The sequence below is a fragment of the Xenopus tropicalis genome, chromosome 3 (genome assembly GCF_000004195.4).
Source record: "Xenopus tropicalis strain Nigerian chromosome 3, UCB_Xtro_10.0, whole genome shotgun sequence".
NCBI classification, from domain to species: domain Eukaryota; kingdom Metazoa; phylum Chordata; class Amphibia; order Anura; family Pipidae; genus Xenopus; species Xenopus tropicalis.
In genome coordinates, this window is record NC_030679.2 from 87,645,484 (window position 1) to 87,673,299 (window position 27,816).

At 38.5% G+C, this 27,816-nt stretch overlaps 1 protein-coding gene across 3 annotated transcripts; it reads left to right on the forward strand.

Annotated features, from left to right (window-relative positions):
* Positions 1-1,442: 1,442 nt before the first annotated feature.
* On the forward strand, positions 1,443-25,925 carry LOC101733157 (cadherin-related family member 5). 3 transcript variants are annotated; one of them, XM_018092655.2, is made up of 16 exons: positions 1,443-1,548; positions 2,631-2,839; positions 3,254-3,313; positions 3,490-3,582; positions 4,534-4,620; positions 5,038-5,148; positions 11,707-11,877; positions 12,290-12,380; positions 13,615-13,721; positions 14,878-15,078; positions 15,640-15,771; positions 16,418-16,496; positions 16,900-17,093; positions 21,150-21,170; positions 22,746-22,980; positions 25,188-25,925. In XM_018092655.2, the coding sequence occupies exons 1-16, from the start codon at positions 1,488-1,490 to the stop codon at positions 25,568-25,570; spliced, it is 2,235 nt and encodes a 744-aa protein (XP_017948144.2). In that variant the 5' UTR covers positions 1,443-1,487; the 3' UTR covers positions 25,571-25,925. The 3 variants fall into 3 exon arrangements, with proteins under 3 accessions (XP_017948144.2, XP_031754950.1, XP_031754951.1); XM_031899090.1 differs by lacking the exon at positions 1,443-1,548 and having other exon boundaries at positions 2,541-2,839; XM_031899091.1 differs by lacking the exons at positions 1,443-1,548; positions 21,150-21,170 and having other exon boundaries at positions 2,541-2,839.
* Positions 25,926-27,816: the final 1,891 nt, after the last annotated feature.

Below are 27,816 nucleotides of genomic sequence, written 5' to 3' on the forward strand. Positions count from 1 at the left end.
TTTCTATTTTTGCTAATTTAAAGATATTAGCGGTTTCCTAAATTGAGCTTTTGGATCATCTGCTCCCTCTCAGAGTTTCTGGGTCATGTATTAATTGAATATGGGCAGCTTTTTCAATCAGAAATCACATACATATGGATCTCTCTGTCTCCTTGGTATTTTAAGGTTTTACTGACTGCCAGAGAGAAGGAGTGCAAGCACTGGCTTCTGTGTCCCCATTGCTGAATATCAATCAGGGGGTTGCCACGTGGTTGCAGCAGTATCTGGTCTTGTAGCTTCAAGAAGGCAAGCTAATACGAGGTCCTTTGTAATGCTTACAACCGGCACACTGGGCTGTTTATGGGGCCTCTGACCATTTATTTCTGCCGGCATTCTTTGATATTCTGTGAAGCTAGTTGTTCCTTTACCACATTACAACCTAAAATTCAGCAACGATTCGATCAAAATCATGATTTTTGCGTCGACAATTTGAAAAAGTCAAGGTTTTTACGACTTTTCTCACAGCAACTTGTCTGTGCAATTTTTTTAGTAAATTTTAGGCATTCGGGAAAAATGAGTTTAGTCCAATTTGAAAATAAAAAAAAGTGAAATTATTGAGTTTTACTAAATCTGTCCCTTATTGTAGAATATAGTTCGATATTACTGTGTACTTAGTACATAAAATGGAGTTTGTACTGCACGTAAACTTTGTGTGGGTTTCCCTTAGATCTTTTTCTACAGGATAGAATAGGCAGACATTTTCTCCACCAAGGCGTTAGCAGGTCCATCTTTGTGATCCCCCAGTAAACTATGAGCTTATTGATTAGTTAGAATTCCACTTAGAGCTTGCATCTGTTTCCAGCAATTTTCCAGCAAGTTGCATTAAGAATGCCTAGCACCTATGTTAATTCAAAGGGGCAGATTTATTAAAACTTGTTTCTCATTTAAAATTTGAATAAACTCGTTTCCACAAACATCTGGCATTTACTAACAAATCGGAAATGAAAAAGCATGTGCAGGAAATTCTGAATTTTTTGTCTTGTCACATGAACACTGCAACTTTTCAAAGCAAAAAAGGAACCTCCAAGGAAGGGACATCAGCCATTGACTTCTACATGATCTTGGAAAGTTTTAGCGAATTGTCGGATTCGGTGTGCTGGATGTGCTGGTCTGGACGCTGTGTAATACTGTATGTCATGGCATTGCAGTGTATGTATTCACATGAACTTTAGCATAAGCCAATACTTATGTCTTCTGGGTACAAGGAAATCATGCCTGTACAGTACATCTGCACATAGCCCATAATGTTATATCATTTATGTTAGTGATCTTAAATTCTGTACCTGTGTGGTCAGTTTTATGAATATGTGTGAAAGCAATACATCCATCATTTCTCCATTAATAGAAAATTAAATAAGATTATTAAATTAGTTGATTTGTCTCCTTTCTCCTGCAGGATTTTATACATTTTGTTCATTTGTTGCACTGGGCATCAGGGCACCATTGCCATGCCTCCTCCTTTGGAGATCTTGCTGCTAGTGCTCAGTTTGTATGTCCAGATGACCTCAGGTATGGCTAAGAAGTACATTTAGCTGAAACCCAGTATTGCTGCTGCTTGTTCAGTCATATGGCACAAAGAACAATATGCATGCTGTTTTTAAATGTTCATACAGGGCTGTGCAACTTCTGATCTCACAAGCATTAAGAGGCCTAGCTTTACATTTTAAACATATAAAAGTCAACTGCGGTTGTCAATTACCAAGGACAAGGCCTGCAGGATCACTGACACTGCTATTTTTTCATGATAGACCTTTGAACTAATAACAAAATAAATCTTTTTATATAGAGATACCTGATATCTTATTATTATGGGTATTATTCCTCGCAGGTATGATACATTTTTAAAATATGCAAACAATGTATGGTGGAGCACTCTTCAAGACTGAAATATCTTGTCTGCAGCACAAATCATTCTGGTGCCATTCTAATATAAATCATAAAATGCATAACACCCTATAAGGGAAAAAATGGGGGGGGGGAATTAATACAAGTACATATTGATTTTATAGTAAATATTTTATATTTCAAGGCAATTATATTATTTTATCAAGACACATAATTAATAAGATAATTTGTTGAGTAAGGTTGTATGAAGATACATCATTAGGGATGTAACTCTTAGCACCTGACATTCATGGCATACCTGTTGCTTTGTTTTAACAACATTCTGATTCACCATATTGTTAAAATATTTTTGAAAGCATTAGTTTCCTTAAATAAAACTTGAGTTTATTGACCAACTATATAAAGGGGATGTTCACCTTCAGACAATTGTCTGAACTTGAACAGCCCCAGTGAGAAAAAAACATTTTTGTAAATTGTCTTTAGTATTTTAAATGTTTAGCATTGAAACAACAGACCATAAATGCTTTGGTTCAGTGATGCTAAAATTCTCACCAATTTGCTCTCTGCACTCTCTTTAGGGGACTTCCCAGACCCGGACTTGGCAGGCAATGAACTTGTTCTACACATGCCTTTCCTCCCCTGCATGTGCAGAACCAGTTCTCTTTATTTCTAGTAGTTTTTTATGTTGTTAAGAATGCTTGGGTGGCTCTGCCTCAGCTACATGTTCTGCTTGTTTCTAACCCCAGGTGATCAGTGCTCAAGTGGTAGCAACTTCTTCACAGAGATCCCAGAGAACAGCCCAAGTGGAACATTTGTGGCCAACCTCAGCATGTTTGGAGACCCTGTGACTAGCACAGTGAGGCTCTGTTTGAGTGGTACAGATGCTGACTGGTTCTATTTGGACGGAAAAAATATTTGGCTCAATGTTTCCTCTGGAAAAACACTGGACAGGGAGGTAAGTGAGGGCAATCGATCACTATCTGACTGAGATCTCTGGTTTTACAAGAAATGTAAAAATATTTTTTGTCAAAAGCACTGAAGCTGTTTGTTCATAGTAAATGACATACCGACCAGCAAGGAAAGCATGCCAGCTGTAGCAGACAATAAGTTTTTACTGAGAATAATAGTTCTTTGTTGAATCTCTTCCCAGAGAATAGTATATTGAAGTCACAATTTGTAAAGTGGTATGGCAAACAGATGTGGTAATTAAACAGAAATTAGCATTTAGAGCAAAGGAAGTTTATTATGAAGCTGGTTTCAGATTTTAGATATTAAAGTACAACACACTTTTGTTGTGAGGCCTTACATTAGAAATGTATTTTTATATCTGTTGTGAAACTGTTGTGTTTTATGCTTTCATTTGTTGCAGGCATTGAATTCCTCTGTCCTCTTGGTAACTTTGACCTGTAAGGAAGAAGGATTTCCAGCGGTAATACACTTTTACAGTTATGATATTATACAGTAAATATGTATGATGATATACACGTCTTAAGTAACAGTTGTATCCATGGTTCATACATTAAAATGGTATAGCATGTGTCTAGCCTTTTGCACATTTCTGTCACCCTTTGGTTACTTAGTGACTGTTCATTCTTACCTTTCCAGGTTCAATATAGAATTTTTGTCCAAATTCTTAACCAGAATGACAATATGCCAACTTTCTTGGAGGAGTCAGTAGCTGCTCAGAACATCAGTGAAGTAAGTTGCAAAGTCTATTGCCATTTTCATGTGAGGTTAAACTTTTTTAGTAGATGTTTCAATATGTGTGAATATACATTTAGTAGTTTTAGAGTTTCATAGTTCAATTACTTTTTTATCAGTCTTTTGTGGATGTTCCACATATTAACTGCTTGTTAATTACTGGCATTAGTATTCTGGTGTTAGTTCATACAGTGGTGGTGGCGATACACACCATACCTAATGTGGCATAGGCATAGCAGACCTGGTAACTCTAATAAATGTCAGAGCACCTGTCCCTGAAAATCAATATGTAAATAGAATGATGTGTCAGCTATATTTATATTTCATATATATGTTATAGTAATTTACAACCAACCTAAAAATGCGTTAGTTTTTTTTAGTAAACACAGGTACTGCTCAAGGTGGATGGATTCACATTCCTCACTAATATCAACTTAAAAGCACTCCTGCAAACAGTGTCAGCCTCTGTAGACTGTTTCATATGAATAATTTGGGAAAGCAAATGTAAAGCACTCTAACTTGGAATATATCTCTGAATATGTAATACATCACTGCTATATTTTTATGCTACAAAATACAGTATTGGTTGCACCTGCACCTCTGTACTCTCTGCATTTATATCAAAGGCCATGGATATTCTACACACTGCATTTATATGTATTGGGTTGCTGTTAAACAATACACTAGTATAACTACACAGAAAATATGCACTGGAATGCTTTAAATGTAATTTCAGGTGAACTTTCCAACATTGTATGTTCAGGTTTCTGTGCTTATGAGCTTTGAAGTTTTTCTCAAATACTCAGACCCAGCAGGACCATGAAATAATCAACTGTCCAAGGAGCAAATCATCATTTCCACTAATGTCTCTGCTGCACTTTCTTTCAAATTAGCTCCCAAAGTTTCTAAGTCTCTTATGTTTCTCAGTGTGCATGTTTCTCTTCCCAGCTAACTGAGGTTGACTCGGTTGTATTCACAGCTCAGGCCATGGACTTAGATGGTGATATCATCATGTATGTAATAGACCAGACCACAGTAAGTTTCTATTCAATGAAATATAGATTAGACCACTCATTACAACACAATCACATGTTTTGTCTATTTAATGTTTGTTTGCCTGTGCAAAACTGTGGTAAAGTGAAGTGAAGAGCAAATATATTTCAGTATGGATTTGTTTCTTTCTGCTCCTGCAAAGGTAGACTAAATTATCATCAGCAGAATGCTTTCTTAGTTTTTTAACCAGAAACTCATAATTTAAAAAAAAAAAAAAGAAACCACTTAAATTTGTATTTAACATGCATACATGTTGGTATAAAGTGTCTTTAAGAAGGTAGAGAAATTAGTGAAATAAGCAGTGTGATATGGACACAAAAAACTTTCAGCCCCATCTAATTTGTCCAATATAAAAAACCCTCTTTCACTACTTGATATAATTTTCCTTTGGTATTCCAGGGTGACTTCAAATATTTCCATATGGATCTGCCAAGCAATGGGAAGGTACTTCTATCTCAGCCTCTAGACTATGAAAGTAAACAGGAGCTGGAGGTTGTTATCCATGCCGTGGTGAGAAAGCTCTGTTTGTTTTTAACCTAATCCCTTACTGTGTACCAATGAACTTCTGTGGTGAGCCAGTCTTTGTAAAATGCCAGACCTCCTTAACTTATCACCTTACTGTGTTAGGTGAAATCCGCCAGATCTCGATCGGGCAGGTTTAAAAATCTAGTCAGATCGGGGACCGCATCGGCTCGTTGATGAGGTCTCCAAACCGACTGCCCCATTGCCACCAATATAATCCGATCGTTTGGCCCCAGGGCCAAATGATCAAATTAGCCTACATGTTCTCCGATATCGCCCACCCCGTAGGTGGGGATATCAGGTGATATCGGGTGAACATCCGCTCGCTTGGCGATCTCGACCACCTTTAAAGTGGTCATACATGGGCAGATTTAAGCTGACAATTTGGGCTCTTCAGACCTATTTGGCAGCTTATCTGCCTGTGTATGGGACCCTCTGACGGTCCTACCTGACCAACATCTGGCCGAAATCCGCCAGAGGTCAATCGGGTATATTTGACTTTTCTGTTGGATCAAGGATCACATTAACTCATATTGTCCTCTCTGGTAGCTTGTATTCCTGTTGTTGTATTAGTCCGGTACCGCCCACCTTAACTGGCCATATCTGGGGAACCTTGATATACTTCGCCAAATGAGAAGATCTTATAGTGTATGGCCAGCTTAAGACAGCTACGATACTCTTCAGAGATACTGTAGGCTTTTCTGGCCAGGGCCCTCTTTACCTCTGTATTGGTTATTACAATATCTAGTAAACAGTTGCCTCTCTCCTAATATGCATTTGAATCTCATGTTGCAGTCACTGAGGTGAATATATAGGCATCTCTGTTGATATAAATGAAACTGAAGGCAGCAACATGGTTAAGTGGCATTGCTGGGGTACTAGGTTTGATTCCAGCTGAGGCACTGTCTGCATGGTGTTTGTAGGTTCTCCCTATGTTTGCATGGGTTTCCTCCTTTTACTCCAGCTTCTTCCTATATCTCAAAACCATACAGGCAGGTTAATTGGATCATTATAAAATTAAACATAGTGTGTAGGAAACTAAAACAGGAAAGAGTGCTAAGAGCACTTTTAGGTTCAGAGATGCAGTAATGTGTCAAGGAATCACCCACACACTATGGATTATAACACATGCTACTTTACTAAACAACATGGCTTTGTATGATCTCAGGGGGCACTTTTTAATTTAGAATTACCCATTGGCACATACTACTAAAAGAATATGTTGTTATAAACTTGGTTTATTTAGATGAAGCAGGGTTTTACGTATGAGATGTTTTATACAATATATTTTAAAAGAGACCTACATTGTGCTAACAGCACAAAAAAAAAAAAAACAGAAAGCCAAATATTTTTGGAGAGTACACATTCTGTTGAAGCCAACATGGGTAAATATTTTTTTCTACTCCAAACTGCCAAACTGCAAAGCCTCACTAAAATTAGAGATTTTTAAAAATCACCTAAATATGAATACCAGGGGCCTACTGAATATTTTGATGCCAAATAGGTATGTGTGTTTGGCCTGTATGGAACCCCAAAAGGAAAATTGTGCATTATAAGGAATTAAGTTTATGCAAATAAAACACTCTCCCTACCTATTATGTACCGTAACACAGCACAACCCAAGCTTATTTTATATTCCCCCACTCTCACTCTTACCTTATACCACATTATTAAATATATTTCATCTACTGACCTATGCTCAGTCTGCTACCCAAGCCACTTTACTCTTGTGTTCTCTACATTCATTTTCTCTCTTTTTGTTTCTCCCATTTTCTTCTACTCTCCTACTCTCTATAACCATCTTTGATGCCTCCATCTTCCTCATCTGTTTATAACTTCTCTATCGCTTCTCCCCTTCTCTCCTTTTCTCTTAGTAATCTTTTCCCACACTTTCTGTTCTATATGCTCTTTTCCCTTGTGCTTTTTAACCTCTCCATCTTACTTTTTCCTTTCTTAACTTTTCCACCATTTTATCTGGTGTCAAACTTAATGTGCATGTATATAGGTGCACAGCTTTGAAGGAACATTCAATACATTATACAAAGTATAATGTACATTTATATTTGTGAAATTTTTAATCCAAAGAGGCAAACACTCATAATACAGCATGCTTCTGAGACTGCTGACTGTACTTGCTATGCAGCAATGCAGAGCACACATCAATTATATATTGCTTAGTCCTGCTGCATATGTATTGTTTCTTTGGAAGGTATATAGCATCCAATTCATTATCTTAAGATTTGACACCTACTGTATAAAGTACTTAAAGCCAGTTAGCCGGATGTCAATGCAGTCTATTGTATGATTTTGGACTTCAATTAATTAGCAACCAAGCAGGTTTATTTTGCAAAAAACTGACCAGATTAGCTCATTAAACATGGATACTCTAAGGCAAGGATAAGTAATGTAAATGCAGGAAAACCACATACTGCATGTACCCTAATTTAAAAAGATAATCTTGTCACTGTAATTTAGGGGTTTCCACTTTTAAAGGGACGGCGGCAACCATTATTTAAAGTAAGATGGTGAAATTGAAAAACTGTGAAAGTGAAAAATATTGAGGAGATCAATTCATACTACAACTTTCATGCAAAAAGCATTCTTGAAAGTAGTTGTATGATAAAGTGATGATTGGGGATATTTATATTCGAGCGTATGTAGTATTTTGATTACTCCTGAATGTTGTAATGGTGAAAATGCTGCTGCATGCTCACTCATATAAATGGAAAGGTTGCATGGTATATGTGTTTATCCTGCAAAAACAAACCACCTGAGGTGCTTCCAATTAAAATAAATGGGAAGCAATTTTATTTTGCATAGTAGTGTTATTATTGTCACACTTCATTTCTCCAAACCTGCACACCTATAAAAAAATACTTCTTTGTTAAATCCTTTACCCAGGAAAGCACTATAAATAGGTTTAGCAGGGATATATTAATCCAGTGCTGAAGGACAAAGGGGGCTGATTTGCGAACATATGTGCTAAATTGCAGCAGTGCAGTTGCCCATACTAACTAATATCTTTGCTTTAATTTTCTAACTTGTAGGAGACTAAAGCTGTAAAGGTTAGAATCAGCCCATGTATGGGGACCTTAAGATTAATGGGTTTCCATTTAAGTTGGTGACAATTTGAGAAGCATACAATAGGCTTCATTTTTTATGGGACAAGAAACCTAGTATAGAAACTAAAGCACAAAGTGAATTTATGGAAAACTGATTTTTTTTTAAAAACACTGTAAATTGTACACTGGCTTTTACAGATTTACCGTGTCTTACAATGTTACATAGCTTTATAAATATGTACATAATTATTAATTATTTAATCCTACAGCTTGTTTGCTTCCTTTACTGAAGCAGCCTCACTTTCTATTAATGTGATCATGTTGATGTTTTCTTAAGATTGTCTCTACAACATCGCAAAGGGCACAAGGACAGCTTTTAAGTGGTATGGGTTGTTATCCTCTGGGGTGCTAAGAAGTTATTTCAGTACGTAGCGTGTACAATGTTTTACCTGATATTATTTTAGTACAGAACTGTCCTTTTTTAAGTTCATAGATCTGACACACTAAGGGCTCTGACACACGAGGAGATTTGTCGCCGGTGATTTTTAAAAGAGCGATTTGGCGACAAGATGCCAATGCTAAATCAATGGAAATCGCCAGCGTCAAAACATACGAGGCTACTTCAAATCGCCTGCTGTTTCAAATCGCACACAGACCCTTTTCTGAGCGACTTGAGTAAACATGTGGGAGGGGTAACTGTTGAGTGTACCATGGGTAGCAGATCGCCTGGAGCTCAACTCGCATGAAATCTCTTCGTGGGTATTGTCGTGGTGACTTGTCGCCAAAGCGTCAGGGGGAAAAAACACAGGCGACAAATCTCCTCATGTGCCAGAGCCCTAAATGTGAAGACACACAAAGCTACTTAGTAGCAGCTACTTGTCACGGCTACTAAATGCCAGAAAATACCCTGCCATAGACAATACTGAGAATTGCCTCTGCTAAAACACATGTAGAGTTATCAGTAAATGATCAGCATTGTCTATTTCTGTAGCCACAACAAGTAGTTGCTCCATGGGTCATGGGTTTTTTGGCTTCTGAGGAAGTGACATGTTGTCACGAAACGCGTCAAGCTAGACTCTATGTTATGGTTTTAATATGGAAACAATAAAGATTCACTTTTAATTGGAAAAGACACAGTGCTCCGTTCTACCTTTCTTCTGTTGCTCCATGGGTCAGCCTGATTTGACCCAGCATGTGGCTAGTAAGGTGTAATTTTAAGACAGTAAATATTTGTTATCATCGAGGAGTCTGGGATAAGATTAAGTTAGACTGTCCAGTTTTGGAGTAGACCACAATTATTAATATTCAAACTGCTACATTTTGTTGGTGAGTTAAGAAGGAATCATTGGATTTTCTAGTTCATTTGGCCTAAGCACAGAAGAGTTTGTGCCCCTGACTAATAATTATAACAGTTACCAAAAAGATTTAAAAATATCTAATAAGGGGGGCTGGGAGTAATATTTACACACTGATTGGTGCTGTTCTGCAATATATTCTACTTTGCTATAAATATACATTTTGTAGAATGGACATGGAGACAAACATTTAGACAGAGAAACCCACAGATATACAGAAATCTCTGGTCAGACATATTGAGAGATATACTGTAGCTTGAAAGAGACAGCTATCTGTAGTGATGAGCAAATCTGTCCCGTTTTGCTTTGGCGAAAAATTTGCGAATCTTTCAAAAAAATCTTTCGCGAAACAGCGAAAATGTTACACGTCAAAAAAAAATTGTCGCCTGCAGACTATTCTTTTGTTGCCCATGACTATTCTTTCGTCGCTCGCGACAATTTTTGGACGTGCGCCGAATTTTTCCACGGCAAATTTCCACGTTTCGCCATTGGTGGATTGTTTAGGGAAACAGAAGAAAAAATTTGCCGTGGAAAAATTCGGCGCACGTCCAAAAAATGTCGCCCGCGTCAAAATAATAGCCGCGGGGGCGACAAATTAATAGCCGCGGGCGACGAAAGAATAGCCACGGGCGACGAAAGAATAGCCACGGGCAACAAAAGAATAGCCGCGCGACGAAAGAATAGCCGTGGGCGACAAAAGAATAGCTGCGCGACGAAAGAATAGCTGCGGGCGACAATTTTTTTTTGACGTGTAACATTTTCGCTGTTTCGCGAATTTTCCGCCGTTTCGCGAATCTTTTGAAAGATTCGCAAATTTTTCGCCAAAGCAAAACGGGACAGATTTGCTCATCACTACAGATAGCTGTCTCTTTCAAGCGAATCCATGCCTGGCGAAACATTTCGCCCATCACTAGCTATCTGTTCATATAGGCAGACATACACACAAAAAGATACATAAACATATTATCGATACACATATAGGATCCATTATCCAGAAACCCATAATACAAAAGCTCCAAATTACAGGAAGGCCATCTCACATAGACTCCTATGTCTACTCCCATTGACATTGATTTAGACATAAGGTATTATAATCCAAATTACCGTAACATTCCTTATCTGGAAAGCCCCAGGTATTCAGCATTCTGCATAACAGGCCTGACACCTGTACATACAGCAGTTACAGGCTGATCCACATAACTACAGACAGGATACAGACACACAAATGTGAGACTGGTAAAAAAAAAAAGTGGTTAAATGGCTGATAATCCAACACATTGCCAGTAATCCCCCTTATCTGTAAGCACTTCTAATAGTATTCTGGATAACCTATCAGAGCCTAACAACTGTCCCTGCATAGTCATAGGCACTAGAAGGGTCAGGATAAGTCTCTCACTCATCCTCTTTCATCTCTTAGCTTTTAGCCTAATTATACATTACACCACTCCTATCTACAATGAAGATGATACACAGGGGAACTGTGGTCAATCTGTCCCTCCATGCATTACAGGTAGTAAAGGTTTACCTTACTTAAACTGTGGATTGTTTTTCTCAAACTGGCATTTAGCAACACTGGCCATTTATAACTAGAAAATGAACACACCATTATGCCCTTAAATATGGTTCTTTTCCTTTTAAGACCATGGAGGCATTTTACAACAGAGGGGAAGCATCAATATCATACACCACTAGAACAGAAACATACTATTGCACTATTTGTAGTGGTTTTACCCATTTTTGCATATATATTTATATTAAATACCATCATCATGCCAGAAACAAGAAGGTGACAATTTGCTGTCCAGCTACTGGGCCCTGGACAGTTTTTGCAGTGACTACCAAGTGTCGTTGGGAAATCCCAGGCTGTGTAATTTCCTTGCTTGTCTAACTTGCTACACAAAATGCAATTTAAAGGCCTGCTAGAGCCTTGCAAAATATGCATGCAGAAAAGCTATCTTTTGATGTCTACATTGAAAACATTTTACTCTGTGCGGCAAGCACTGGCAAACAAGTTTATAACAGTGGGAAAAATTGGCCTGGGCCAGTAGCCCATGGCAAACAAACAGCTATACGGTTTATCCTTTCCTTAACAATGGGTTACATGACAAAAGTCTTTTATCTTTAATCAGGAAATAACTACCCGAGAGCGCCACAGTACCTCTGCAAGGATACGAATAACTGTGCTGGATGGAGATGACCAATACCCATACTTCCTGCCATGCATCTATATGCCACATGATGGTCTCAGTGTCTGTGTAAGCCCAATTTACCGGGCAAATATTACAGTGGGGCAGGAGCAGGTAAGTGTTCCATAGCTACCTATACTTTCTATATAGGAAGGTTTCCAAACTGTGGGGCTGCCCCCAAATGGAGTCCAGAGAAATTAATAGGGGCCCAAAACGGAAGGCATCTATTGTGAGATTTGTGGATAAACATTGATTGGCTGTAATAGACATTCTGGGAACCATAGTAGTATGACAGATAATAGCAATGTCTTCATGTAAATGAGCTTAGGGGGACCCTTAAAAAAATATTGATCCACAATTGTGAGGCTTGAGCCAAATAAATCTGAAAACCATTGGTCTGTAGGGACACTGGGATTGGACAACATGCTGGAATATAAACAATATGGAGACTCGGATAGTTTTGGAAGCTGTAATATTTACTGACACAATAATTTCCCATATGTTCTGTCTGTATTTGCATTGACAGACAGGGACAATCGTGTTTTCCCCTGGTCCCATCATAGCAGAGGATGGTGACAAAGGAATATTGGCACCAATATCCTACTCCTTTCTGTCAGGTAAGCAAAAAAGAAATAAATTACATTTAACTAAATATTATCTATTATCTCATATATAGGGAATACCCTACAGACTGAGCCTAGCCACTGGGCTTTAAAGCACAGGCAGGGAAGTATGCTGATCAGATTCTCAAATGCACACCGGTTTAACCCTTATTGAGGCTTACCGTATTAGTGCAATGCAAGGTTTACCGATCAGCATATGTAGAGCCAGGGAAGTGGATGCTCATTCATAGGGAAAAGGGCTTGCCTGTTCTACTTGTATAAATCTTTTGAGTATTAAGAGCAACCCAGGGAAAGTTTACTTTGATTATTTGGGTTTACAAAAGAAATACAATGGTACAAGTACCAGTAGAAAGGCATATGAAATCTTGTCCTGATGCTGCTACTTAACTGTTATTCTCGGAAATTATTGATAAAATTAGCAAGTGAAATTATCTGCAAAAAGAGATTCTACTTATTTAGAGGCCTATAAGTGTAAGGCTGATGTCCCACAGAGAGATTTCCTGATATATATTGTTGCCAGTGGAAAGGCATTTTGGGGAGATAAATATCTCCATGGGACATCAGCTTAGAGGAGAAGGAAAGTTACTGAGGCATTTTATTGCCAATAGATTAGTCACAATAGTGCAATCTAGAATACTATATTTATTCTGCAATATGCTTTGCCATACCTGAGTAAAAACAAAGCTCCCTCTGTTTGTTTAAGATAGCAGCTGCCATTTTAGCTTGGTCTGACTTTCAGGCAGCAGTGTTCAGGCAGGGAACAGTTATTAGAGATTACAGCAGAGAGGAGAGGGGGAGAGAGCAGAGAGGGGAAAAGGAGAGAGCAGAAGGGAGGGGGAGAGAGGAGCAAACTGAGCAGGATTGTCCTCTGCCCTGAAGAAGGAAGTCTGATACAGAAGATCATGCATACAGAAACTGATACAGGTAGACCTTTCTGATAAAGCTACTTAGGTTTTTTTTACATTTCCTTCTTCTTTAATTTCCAAATGAATGGAAAATCTACTTGTACCCTAAATCTATGCATATGTTCAGCTTTCAAAGCACTCATGCAGGCAACAAGGCAGAGTGACCGGATCCAACTCTTACTTGCTAAACTTGCAATTTAAACAGGAAAAGTTAATTCTCCCCCAAAAGATATGAAAAGCAAACAGTTGCAAGGAACCCTTCTACATCTGCAACTTAAACATTTTAACTGTTGTACCACTTTTTTTCTTGTGATTATATTCAGGCTCTGACAATGAAATGTTCCAAATAGACAATGTTACAGGCTCCATCTCCCTAACTCACGCTGTGGAGATCAGCAGTAGTTCATCTATCCTTCTTCTGAAAGTGATGGTAAGTAATTTCCTTATAGGAACAAATTAAAACTAGAGAGGATATAAACATTGTTCTTCAATTAGCCAAATGCAGACATGCCAACTCAGACAGAAGGGGTAATTTCCGACTGCAAGTGCAGTGAGCAAAGTGAAATTTTGTGTGCAATAGGCATGTTTTCCCATAATGCTGCATTTTCTCCCAGAATCCCAGTTTTATTGCATTTGCCATGGGGAGTTGCATCTGGGTTGATTGTGGGCAACTTGTCAAAATTAACACGATTGCACCTGCATGCCATTGTAAATTAAATGTAATTGCACTGACTATTTTCGAGATCTGGTTGACGTAATTTCTTTATTTGGCTTGTGAGTGACTTGCACACCCTATTTTTTGGCACAACCACTCACGGGTGATTGGTGTAGGCCGCTGCGGGAACCCTGCAGCTACCACCTGATTTTGAGGTGACAAATGCTCCAGGGTTCCCCTGTGTCAGAAGGAGGAACTGTGCTCGATTCAGAATAGGAGGTGGAAGGGACTGATCAATGCCAAGGGCAACTATACAGAAGTGCAAAAGTAGTAGTAGTAGTAGTAATGAGTAGGGTTTTATTTACAACTGACTGTGGGGAAATTTGCACGACCACACTCTTGTAGTGGACTTAAATGACCCCCAGAGTTGCCCTGTTTTGCATTTGTCCATAAATGCAATGAGTACGGCTTGTGCTGAACAAAGTATTTGCCTCTTAATCACAAAAAAATCAATGTTTGCTTGTCATTTCTGAAGCTAAATAAGACTAACTCCCTGTCTGTTTCTTGATAATTAGATTACCAATGTACAGATAATTACCCTTGATAATGTATTTCTGCTTGGCAATATAATAATCTACCTTGCAAGGACCAAACATGGTTTCCCTGCTTGATCTGTTTAGCTCAAGAATTGACAAAAACCATAGTTTTTTTTTGTGATTAAACAATAGGCAAAAGTATGTTCACCACAAGGCCCAAAGCTACTGCTTCTTTAACACATTTTCTATTTGTTATCCCCTGTCCCCTGTCTTTTTTGCCTAGTTTTATTTACAGAAACAGTATAGTAGACCATTAACTCTCTAAAGGGACCATGTGGCAAATTAGTACTTAGTAAGTGTGAGTTACCTACTCTGACTTATCTTTGTTTTTGTAGGCCTGTCAAGTTGGCGATCCCAGGAAATATGCTATAGCTGAGGTGGAGATAAGGGTTTTGACAACCAACCATCATGCACCACTCTTTGGCTCTACTGAGTATCAGGCCTTTGTGCAGGAGGATTCTAGTCCGGCAGCCCTTGTGAGAACATACAATGGCAAATTGCTCTCACTCATGCCTTCTGATGGAGACTTTTATAATGTAAGAAAGAAAGAATCCTCACCCTAAGTTAGTCATTAATTGGTCTGTAATTACAACCTTACAACTTAGAGGCTTGTGTACTAACATTAGTGATAAATTGTTTTAATTTCTAATAGAAACTAATTAGCTATATGTTTTGACATTTTATAAGATATGGGGTAATTGTGTTATATATATAGCATTTACTCAGCAGTGATGATAATTACCACTTGGTAAAACAATATCGGCATTTTTCAGTTTAACAGTTGTCTTAATCCTTTCTCCCTGCATGTGATTTGCTTTAGAGTATATGGATTTGGATGCACACTATTAAACAAAATGTTGCCAACACATCCTGACCAACTGACATAGGTATCAGCTTTGGGAAGTGCTGGGAATCCTGTCCCACTTTGATATTTGATCATTCTGTCCCTCAGTCTCCAACCAGGCCACCATTCATGAGACTTGGGTCATGGACCTAAGGTTTTTTATGTCTAGCTACTTCCATTTGATTTCTCTCTTCTTCTCATTTCATACACTGCTCTTTTTTTCTCTTCAGTTTCTTTGTCTTGCTGGTTTCAGGGCACCAACCCCCACATTCGACTTAGTCTGAGCTCCCTGTCTAACCACAGCCAGCTTTTCCAGATCACACAGAGTGGCCTATTGATTGCTAGAACAAATCAACTACAGGCAACAAAGAGCTATTTCCTGCAGGTAAGAGCCTATTAAGAACAAGAGTGTTTGTATAGCCTACAAATGATAGAGCAAATAAGAGTTCTATTGAGTAAAGCCAGAGGGATTTCTACCCATCAGCCAATAAGATCTCCAGACACCATTTAGATTATCAAAATTGTTGAAACAATATATACTTCTTAGCAACTTAAAGCTGGCCATACACATGGCAATCTGACGATGTTTCGTGCGACCGTCGGTCGCACGAAACAACGTCAGATCCGCCACACACCGTTCAGGGCTGAAACAGCAGATAAGGAGGTAGAAACAATAGGATTTCTACCTCCTTCTGCCGATTCAGCCCTGACGGCAGATTTTGGTCAGGCGCCTTCTATGGCGCCCGATCAAAATTTTCTAACCTGGCCAATCGGCGAGTCGACCGATTTCAGCAGCTTCCTGCGATATCGGTCGACTCGCCGACATGCCATACACGCACCGAATATCGTACGAAATGAGGTTTCCTACGATATTATCGGTGCGTGTATGGCCAGCTTTAGTGTCTACTTTAGCATATCTGTAAATAGTTATTATAAGTGCTATATGTCCAGTTGGTTACCATGTTTGCTCTCAAAATATATATTAAAAAAAAATATATATATATATATTACTTCTTCTGCCTTGGTGATAGGTTATTGCAAGAGATGAAGAATCAGGAGAAGCTGCAAATTGTTCAGTGGTTGTAAATGTCTTGGCTTATGGTGAACCAGGTATGATACAGTATAAGAGCACAAATGGGTCAAAATACAAGAATTCCAGCTATATTTTATCCCTTATTAGTCCTTTCTTTAGCTCGCATAAGTATGACAACTTTTCTAACTACCCATCTGTGTTTTATAAATGATTTGTTAGCTTTTTCAGCCATTCTAGTATTTATTCCCTTCATGATATGGCGCAGTGGGATAGATGGATAAGTCTCGTGGCAACATTTAGAACTGATTGAAGTTGTGAAAGACGGTATATTGGAATGTTTGCAAAGTCAGTGTGGGAAATAATAATAGTCTCTTTAAGACTAATGATACATAATATATATTACTACTACTGTAACTGTTTAAGGTCCCTAAATGTATTTCACTGTAATAAAACTTCCCTTCTGTACAATTATGTTTCCAGCTCCTTTGGATCCATCAGAACCACGATTTATGTTCACTGTGCCAGACCTCCCCATTATTGCAGGTGGACTGGGTGCTCTTGTGATTTTATTTGCAGTCCTGCTGTTTTTTTTGATTTGGGCTCTGAGGGGTCACCAGCAGCAACAACAACAGAGGAGCCGTACCTCATTAGTGACTGAGAAGCACCCAAGTGTGGTAGGCTGGCAACATTTCCCTCAAAAAAGAATTATAATTGTGTGTACCCTTCAGTTAACTTATTCTATGAATATTACTTCCAGAAATATTATATTGCCTCACCTCCATAGCATAGCTATACTCACATATCTATTTTACACTCATGGTTTCCCCTGTTATCCCAATTATTTCTCTCTGTTTTCTCCACCACACATGAACCCTTTGCATGTACCATCACATGTTCTACCCCCTGCGTCCAGTCTTCTGTCTCTATTAACTTACATACACAATTATACATATACAAATACCTTTATTTTTTATTTATTTTTTACCTATCAAAATGAACTACCAAGGCTGCAGTTATTTTCATTGAGTCACATATAAAATATTTTTTTACTTTGTTTACATTTGTATTTTTTTTTCTAAATTCCATAGAGCTTCTATATTTTTTTGCATGTTTCTCCTTGGTTGGTTATTTTGATCCCATAAAATCTCATCTTAGCTTTTGTTTTTCCCATCCCATATCTTTTTACTATATTTTTATACAGTGTTTTTGCATCCCATCTGGCCCTGTGCACAAGATGGTGATTTGACTTGTGCAGCTGGATAACCAGTGTAGGTTTTGCTTGGATTTGAACCAGGGGTTTTTCCCTAACCACTGGGCCAGGAAGGTTCCTGGTGAATTTGGACTTTTTACCTGCCTTTTCCATAGTGGTCTTCTAAATCCTTGCAGCCTTATACAGAACAGAGCTGGCTGTAAAGGTAACCCTTTTTCCCAACACTTCTGCAGCTGTTAGAGGGACTTATTCCCCCCAATTGCTAAATTGTTTAGCAATATATCACCTTATTTGCCCTCCCCATACCATATTTTATGGAGCACACCTCTTTTCATTTGAAACTGTGTTTACTCCCTTTGCTATCGGCAGGGCGGTATTTATGTCTGGCGCCACCCTAGGCATCAGACCTAAATGTGCCCCCACATATGGAAGAGACATCATGTACACAGGGGTGTGTGACGTCACTTCCGGCAGCATGTGACGGCACTTACTGACAATGTGTGATGTCACTTCCGCTTCCAGCACTCAGGAAGCCCCTCACCTCCCAGCTTCACTGCTGGATTAAGAAGGCAAGGCTCTTGCAGCAGCTGGGGAGTTTTTTTTTCCTTAAATCAATCTATTATATAGGCACCTAAGGGCTGTCACCCTAAAGCTGCCACAGATTAGGCAGCTTTGTTTTATAGCAATGGGTGTGGGGCTGATTCACACAGAAAATAGTTTTTCCTCAGTTATTTTTTTAGTTTATATTTGTTTTTTTAACATTTTTCATTTAACAGATAATTGAGATAATTGATAATCCTAAAGATAAAGAAAAAAGAAGAGAAAACATTACACTATATATTGCTCTAGAGTCCCCAGCAGTCTTAATTGCAGTAGTTAAGTTTGTGGTTGTGTAAGGAGGGGAAAGTGATCCTGCAACTGTGTCCATATGTATTAAGTATAGTTGGCTAGGGAAGGGGAGTCCATAAAACTAAGACAACATAAACATGGAGGAAAAAAAGAACTAGCCATGAATAAGATATTATAGTCGTAACCAGAGCCCACTCTGTTACAAAATGTCTGTTAATAACAAGGTGAGTCCATCAGATCCCCTTATAGGATTATTCTCCCCCAGCCAGCAATATATGTATACCTTAAATCTAAATCCATGGCAGTCTTTCAATCTAGGAGAATGAATGGCTCCTTAAGGAGACAGTGTCCCTATTATACCATATGTTGACAAACCAGCCTATTGTGGCATGTTTCACTGCTGTCAAATATTCCATCCTTCTAACATATTGAATCCTACTCAATAATTCCTGTTCAGAAGGAACTGAAGTACATTTCCAGTGTTTTGCTATCAGCCCTCTGGCTATTGTAAGTATAGCGCTCACTAATCTTTGAGATCAGTTGTTTATATTCTTAATCTTATCCCCAAGAAGAAATACTATAGATTTTTTTTTAAATTTCTGTTAAGAGTACTTTATTCAGCCATGATGCCACCATATCCCAATATTGTTTCAGTATGGGGCATTCCAAGAAAATATTCCTAAGCGTGTCTTCGGGTGGGGCTGGTTCTCCAGATTTCTAGTTAACAATAAACTAAACAAAGTTGATATCAGCCTCCTATGGTTATATCCTCTCCTACAAATTTCCTCTATAATATGAGGAGATGCAGTGACCTCTTATGCCTTTTGTGCTTCACAAACAGTTTCTTCAGTGCCTTCATTGGTTTGAAAGTATATGTTTATTTGTGTTTGAAGTTACTGTTTCAACTCTGGGATCTTAAAGGGATATTAACATATTTAAAACCTATCTTTACATCTATCATAACATTCTCTTTGCATGCTATTTATAATTTTTCCATAAAAGTATTTGCCAATGGTTATACATTACCTATTCAATCCCCATGTTCCTTTGTGTAGAGGCTGCCATATTTGTGCAGAAGTAGTCCATTATCCTTAGAAGCTATAGCTTACAAGTTAAGAAGGGACAGTCAGGTTGGCAAAACAGTCAGGTTTAAGAATTTCAAGTAACAATTAGTGACAAAAGCAGTCCTATCAGCAAAAAACGATCAACATGACCTTTAGGGAACTTTTAATGTACATTAATATTTTGAAGAGTAATTTGTTAGTGTCTGTATCACTTTAAGGAGGAGTTCATTGAGACACCAGATGGTTATATGTTTTACCTGTCTGTCTATACATTTGAGAAGAAAAAAAAATACTCCATTCTGGGATGACTCTGGTGGTTGTGTAAGAAAAACGTAAATTGTTGGGAGGTGGGAAATTCTATTCTCCAGACGTCTAATAGGGGGTGGACTCTCATAAGTGCACTGAATCTTTGAGAAATCTGCTCTCCATTATGTGGGTTAACTATAGGGTTGTAGCATTGTCTGTCTTTGTCTTGGAACCATATCATATTGAAGTCCTCAGCTATTATATGCAGTAATATGGCCACCTCTGCTGTTTTCCTAGCTCCTAAGGTTCTACATACTTTTGGGAAGCGAGGGCTACGCAATAGCCGGGGCTATGATTTTCTTTGATTTATTTCTATTATACTATTCTAGTATTGGGGATTTTCCTCATTAGTATTTGCTCACAATAAGCATGACCAACAGCAATATACCATACAATAAGTTTAAATCAACACAAATACAACTATACATATACAAGAATTTACTATTTGCAAGCTGCTTGTTTTCCTTGCAGGTGTCCCATCAGCTTTTCATGTGGGCAGCCCTACACTGCATTTTAACCTACAGAGATAATAAGTGCATTTGCTGTAAGACAATGGTACACTAGGGGGCTGATTTACTAATCCATGAACGGTCCGAATGCGTTTTTTTCGTATTGATCGGTATTTTGCGATTTTTTTTCGTAAATTGCCGCAACTTTTTCGTAGCCGTTACAACTTGCGCGAATTGTCGCGACTTTTTCGTAGCCTTCGCGCTGAGTACGAAAGTTTCAGATTCATTCAAGCTTCAGTATCGTGACTTTTCTTGGGCCAGGTTGGAGCTGCAGAGTGCCATTGAGTCCTATGGGAGGCTTCCAAAATCATGCAAAGTCTCAAAGTTTTGCCCGCAGTTTACGAGCGCTCAATACGAAAAAGTCGCGACAAGATACGAGCAAATCGTAACGGCTACGAAAAAGTTGCGACAATTCGCGCAAGTCGTAATGGTTACGAAAAAGTCGCGACAATTTACGAAAAGTCGTAATGGTGACGAAAAAGTCGCAAAATGTTCGTTTTCCAAAACGGAATTTTTCCCATTCGGATTCGGATTCATGGGTTAGTAAATCAGCCCCATGGTGTTTTGTCATTTGTCCAAGAAAAAACTGCCAGCAAAATACCAGAAGTGGCAATACCCTAAATCTGCTTAGCTATCGTAAATACCCTGTTATGATCCTGAGCTGATATTTTCACATTTTTGAGTTTAGAATAATTACTTCAAATTTCCCTTTATTTCACCTTTAGCAAAGGTCCCTGCATAATGCGCTATGTTCACATCTCATTTTTGTTTTCTTTTTTAACGATCTGAAAGAGCTTGCAGTGGTACCACACGGTGAGTTGTCACAGTACTATGCTATGAGGAGCAATAAACTGTTCTAGTGAAGTACAAGTTACTGAAAATAAAACATGTAATGATTATATTTGGGATGTTTATAAATATAAACACATTTTTATTGCATAAATTCATTAAAACAATATCTTTAAAGAAACAGAGAATTACAAAAAACCAGTGTGTTGTTTTTAGGGATGCACCAGATCCATCATTTTGGATTTGGCTGAATACTGATAGCTTCACAAACAATTTAGCTCAACACTGTAGCAAATCTGAGCCCCAATTTGCATATTGAAACTTGAAAAATTGTATAATGGCATCAATTCTGAACAAAAAAAACAAAAAATATTGCGCTCAGTTGGCCAGAGCTTTAATGTCAAAATATTTTAAAGTTTCAGATTAGATTTAATTGAATATGTAGAATTCAGACAAATCCAAATTCTTCAAAAAGTGATGAGATTCATCACAATCCTGAGCCAACTTGGATTCAGTGCATCCCTATTTAATTTTCGAGTTTTGGTGCAAGGGATGCCAAATCTCATGTCATGGTGCATTTTTGCTTCCTATGTACATAACAGTCCACAAAAGTGACAAAACCAAAATAAAGAATTGCTTTTAACATTTGAGTTTATGTATACTGTGCCTCACAGTTATGCCTCCAGAATCAAGTTTTATTCATCTTGCCTAAGAAATTTCTGATTTTGGTTCTATTTACTGGGAATGGAATAGGAGAATATTTAGCAGGGAAACTGACACATTTGATTCATTGTTAGGTTGAAAAAAAGACATGTCCATCGTGTTTTGTCTATTTGTACCAGGGGTGGGCAAACTACGGCCCGCGGGCCACATCCGGCCCCTTGGCCTTTTTAATCCGGCCTACCGACGACGCCAAGTCTCATCACGCGAGACTTGGTGTCATTGGCGGGCCGGAATTAAACAGACTAAGGGGGGCGTAACGCTGGCCGGGCCCTGCCCGCCCTGGCCCGGGGGTAAGTAAATGTGGCCCGTGAGCCAAAAAGTTTGCCCACCCCTGATTTGTACTCTGCTTAAATGCTAGTTGATCCAGATAAAAGCAAATAACCCCAAATTAAGTCTCCCCAATTTACTGCAGATCGGGAAAAAAATAATTCCTGACTCTAAGATAGCAATATAATTCATTACTATTCAGTTCATCCAGCAAACCTAGAAACCCAAACAAGTATGCTTAAACACCAAATCTAGGGAATGCACCAATCCTAATAGAATGTTCGCACCTAAGTAACTGAAATAAGCAAAGTCAACTTTTAGCTATAGTGTTAGACTATTTGTTGTTGCAAAGTGATATAAGCTGAAGATGAGAGCAAATTAGGTTCACTAACTTTTCTACCTAACTTTATTCATATGCTGCACTTTTGTATGTTCGGTTCATATCTTTATTAGATGTGCGTCTTCCAACACAAACAAAAGTCCCAGTTTAACCCTGCAGTTCTTCAGTGTTGGTACTGTAAATAGGGCTTGGTAATGTCACAGCCCTACATGTTTAGATTGGGAACTGTCTTCTTCCCTTCTGGTTATTTCTGGAAACCATCATTACAGGCAGAAGAACAAGGATACCAAAATGCAGCATACACTGAGAGTCTAGGAGAGGAGAATAGCCAAGAGAGAGGCCATGTACATCCACCTAGTGGACAAACCACTAACAAGGAGTCAAGCACAGCAGATGGTCACCAGGGGAAGCAGCAGCAGAAGAAGGCACCAGCAGTGGCTGTGATTTCCCCTGGAAATCAGTGTGTAGGAAGATCCCCATTCAAAAATGGCAAGGAAAAGGAAGGTAAGTCCTGCAAAGTTGTAACATTTCATAATTTCTTAAATTATACAATAGAAATACCGATTTTATTATTTATATTAATGAATATGTATGACATTGCACATTTTATATTATACACATATTTATATCTTTATTCCCAATTCACCTAGCTAAAAGGGAGAAGGTCTCCTGGCAATTCTCCCACTGTAATTGTAGAGGAATTGGGCACACAAGGAGTATTGTCACATTTGTCTTAGGAAGGGCTTTAAAAAAAAAAAAAAAAAGCACTGAAAGCAGTATGCTGTAGCTTATACTGTAACTGTAATGTGTATCAGTCATCTGTCAATTTCCACATATGCACATAGCCTTTCCATGACAAAGGTTGATCCATATCTAACAACACAAAATATTTTATTTACCTTTAAGGTTTATTATAAGAGGGAGAGGGTCCTAGAAGAAATAGTGTTTACATACCCTTTCAAAGGTGAACTCACTTTATTTTTATATCCCAATAGGGGAACAGAATCATTCCCTTGGGTGGGTTTCAGTAAAAAAGGAATGTGTATAGGTGCTATGGCATGCACAGTATGGTGCCAGATATGTGACCATACACTGTTTTCAAAAAGATCCCCCTCTGGATGCAGTCAGGGATATAGACAGGTGGTGGTATGTATAGCAGCAACACTGTAGTCACAAATATATAATGGTTGATTTACATCCCATACAGTCAGCTGCATGTAAAACCACTTTAATTAAAATATAGCGCTTTTCCCATATGGGACAAAAAAGGACTTTATAGCAGCTATTATGGGCACACTAAGTAGGCTGGGACACCAGGAGATTAAGTGACTGGTCCAAGGTCTTGAGGAGTTGCCCCGGAGAATTGATCCAAGGTCTCCTGCATGAGATCCCACATCAAATGCTGATCACATAACCTCTAGGTCAACTAGTTACTTGCGCACACTGAACACCGAAAATGATGCCAGACTTTAGAGTTGTGCCCGATTTGCACTAAAATGCGCACACAGTTGCAGTAGGTCCTGGCAATTGCACAAAGCAAATCACTCCTTTGTGACCACATTTTATGGAACACCTCAGCTTCCTACGGCAAAGCTACCTGATCAGAATAAAGTTTCAGTTCATTTTGTGGCACAATTTGCTGCTTAACAATCCAGTCCAAAGCAAACAGGTGTCTTATGTACGTTTATTTTTAGGAAACCTACTCTGAAATAAAGCAGCTCTAACATGGCAAGCTACAGTTTGTTATGGCAAGCCACTATCATTTCAATAATATAGTAACATTAAAAACATGGTATTTAGCAATTTTTTACCACTCTTAGAAGAAAATGTAATAAAAGTCATAAATGGAAAAAACCTTGCACAAATAAGAATAATAATTAGCATTTTGCGATGTAATATTCTTTATCAGACAGTTATTGCATTGGGAATTTTATTTGCATATTGTAAGGGCTGCTTGAAGGTGGTGTACTCTTTTGGAGAACACATAACTTATTCAGTAAAAAGCTTTATTACAAATACTGCGCACTGGTGCAATAATTTTTTCACTGGCAGAAGTGGTTATTAACAGATTCCAGGATTGCAAATGTGATATTAAAGGAGAAGGAAAGGTAAAAACTAAGTAAGCTTTATCAGAAAGGTCTATGTAAATACAGCCATAAGCACTCACAGAAACGCTGCACTGAGTCCTCCCAGTGCAGCTCTTTACTCAGGTATAGTAAAGTTTTCTGCAGAATAAATATAACATTCTAGGTGGCAGTAAAACGTCATAATGACTTTCCTTCTCCTTTAAATTTGCACATAGGAAAATTTGGTCGTACAGAGGCATACATTTTCACATTGCAAGTAATTTTCCCGCTCCCAACTTTTATTACATTCCCCCATTACAAGTCCTAGTAAAATTTTCAATTCAAGATTTTTTTGAGTTTTTTTTCGAGTCTGTAATCTCCTTTTCCTTATTAATAAATAAGCAAACATTTGAAATGGGAGTTTATTTGAATTAGAAAACCACACTAAAATTCACAAACTTCAAAACGGATAAATAAGCCCATAAGTGTAATTGTACATAACTGACTGAGTAGCATGTTAATGCATTATATCAATTAAGCAGGATTTTGTATAAGACATTACAAGGGACTAAAATCTATTTTCAAATTACTGTATCAAGACATTATCAATTTTTCCCTAATATTTTACCCACTCCTTTCCTGTAGATGATTCTTTGAATGCCATTCCACATACACACCTTGCTGCAGAAAAAGATCTACATTCAGCAAAAGTGAGGATTACTCAAGCGCTTGTTACCAATGAACAGGAGGACAACCAACCACTTAAGTCAGTGCCAGCAGAAAGTTATGTTTTCCACCCTCCATGTGCGCAGCCCTCTGATGCCAATAAGCAACCTGCAGAAAAACAAGATGGCACAGTGCTATGGCCTGATCCCCCAGTTCTATCCAGGTTGCCTGTAGTTGTGGAAGTGAATGAAGAGGTAGTGGAGCCTGAGGGAGATCAGACAGAATACAACCCTCAAATGGGAAGTGAGATCATTACACCAGATTCACTTATGCAGCTACTAGAGGACTCAATTGAATGTTAATTCCTTCATGCCAAGGTGCACTCTGCAAGACAGTTAAAATATCTTCCACTAAATTAAAAATTGTAATCTTGGCTTGAAAATATTATAATTGGACTAAATTCCAATGAAATACTTATTAACTGACCATTCAAGTCTAACACGTGAACATTTCAAATAAAGCTCATACAGGAAATGGACAATGGACTCAAGTAGTGAGCAAAATATTCCAAAATCACTCCAAAAATGATAATCTGTAAATTCTTGTAAATTCATTAGGATAAGGTAGAGGGACTGAGTTGCCACTACATGATATTATACACGATGTCTGTTTCCATTTGATTGTTAATAAAAAGGTTCTTGATGACAGTTTCTATGACCTTTGTGTATTTCAGCCTGTCATGATGCTCACAATATCCAGTCTTTTTTTCCAAAGGAAAGTTTACCTACCTATAATTTACTTGTTCTAGACTAGACAGTGGCTATTACCACACAGGGACCCCTGAGCCTGTAAGGTGGGATGATGGGCACTGAATGGTGAAGAGGCAAATACACATCCCGCAAGCCCTCAAGAAAGGTTTGATGAGCAGAAAGAGGGTTATGTGAATGGTAAAGATTTTGAGATTGGTTGTTTGGGATGACAGGTTGATAACATTGCAGTTGTTTTTTTTTACTTTCGTGCTGAAAGACTTATTCTTTGTGCCAGGAATCATTGGTCCTTAATGTTTGACACTGTTCATAAACAATGCTTGCGAGCTCACTCACTTTCTATTCATTCCAAGGAATTTTTTCTTTTATTTAATGGTGAACTCTAACTTTTACAACAAAGAAAGTTCTACCAGCACACCCTTACCTCCTCCAGTAATTATTACTCGGTGCACAGCCCAGAGAGTCAGCACTCCCAGCACAGTCCCGCAGAAAACTGACCGGCACAGCGAGCATGATGCAAGCGGGGCTTAGCCCCTGCGTGTTTATTCAAAGTATAGCAGCAACGTTTCTGGGGCATACCTCAATTAGCATATTTAACATTTAAACAATCTTTAAAACCATTTAAAGTGTACAACCACATAATTCACACTAGCACTTTTCAATAGGCCAGAGCGAAACATCCATGAAAAAAACATAATTCCAATAGTGTTAAACTGTGACTGGTGATGTATATATGGCCTTATTTTTAAGGATTTTTTATTCTTTAAAAAATGTTTTACAGATTGTTTAAAGGAGAAGGAAAGGCTAGTAAAGAGTTAATCCCAAGCTGCAGGCATACCTTCAGTTCTCTCAATAGTGCCCTTAAGTCTCCCCATATTTCACCTGTTCAGATGTTTAGAAGCCAAACAGGAAGAAAAAACGCTGAGCTGTGTAAAGAAAGTTCCCACAATTCCTCGCTCCTGCACCAGGACCAAGACCGATGTACATGCTCAGTTAGTAAGACTATGAGGAAGCTTCCTGCTGATTGGCTCAGATCCACATTCCTAAGGGGGGGAGTGAGTTCTTAGCATTCTTGAGGGAGGGGGGAGCAGGAGAGGAGAGAGCTGTGTGTCTCTGGCAGAGGAAAACAGACAAAAAAAATCAGGGAACTTTACATACACCTTTCTGATAAAGCTTACTTAGTTTTTACCTTTCTTTTTCTTTAACACTATTGGAATTATGTTTTTTTAATGGATGTTTCGCTCATGGACAGTGCTCTGGTCTACTGAAAAGTTCTAGTATGAATTATGTAGTTGTACACTTTAAATGGTTTTAAAGATTGTTTAAGGGCTCTGGCACACGGGGAGATTAGTCGCCCGCGACTAATCTCCCAGAGTTGCCTTCACCTGCCACTTACATTGTCGCCGGTGGGATGGCACACGCGGCGGCGCAATTTCGCGCAAATCGTCGAAAAAGCCTCGCGAATCTTTTTCGCCGATTTCCCGAAATCGCCGGGATGGCAGGTGAAGGCAACTCGGGGAGATTAGTCGCCCGCGAACAGGGAGTTTTGAACTCGCGGGCGACTAATCTCCCCGTGTGCCAGAGCCCTAAATGTTAAATATGCTAATTGCTAATATGCTAATTGCACAATTTTGTATGCTAATGAAGTGTGAGACTATTTATGTTTGTTCACTGCACTGGTTTGTATGCCTGACGAAGGGGTATGCCCCCAAAACGTTGCTGCTATACTTTGAATAAACATGCAGGGGCTAAGCCCCCCTTCCATCACACTTGTTGTGCTGGTCAATTTTTTGCTTAACTTTTACCCATTGATAAATACACTTTGAAAAGAAATCCATAGG

Bases quoted from the DNA above. Each gene is read 5' to 3' on its own strand.
- LOC101733157 (XM_031899090.1), top strand. From the start codon at position 2,567: ATGTTGTTAAGAATGCTTGGGTGGCTCTGCCTCAGCTACATGTTCTGC. The intron at 2,840-3,253 runs GTAAGTGAGGGC...CATTTGTTGCAG, and splicing joins GAAAAACACTGGACAGGGAG to GCATTGAATTCCTCTGTCCT. The intron at 13,722-14,877 runs GTAAGTAATTTC...TTGTTTTTGTAG, and splicing joins TCCTTCTTCTGAAAGTGATG to GCCTGTCAAGTTGGCGATCC.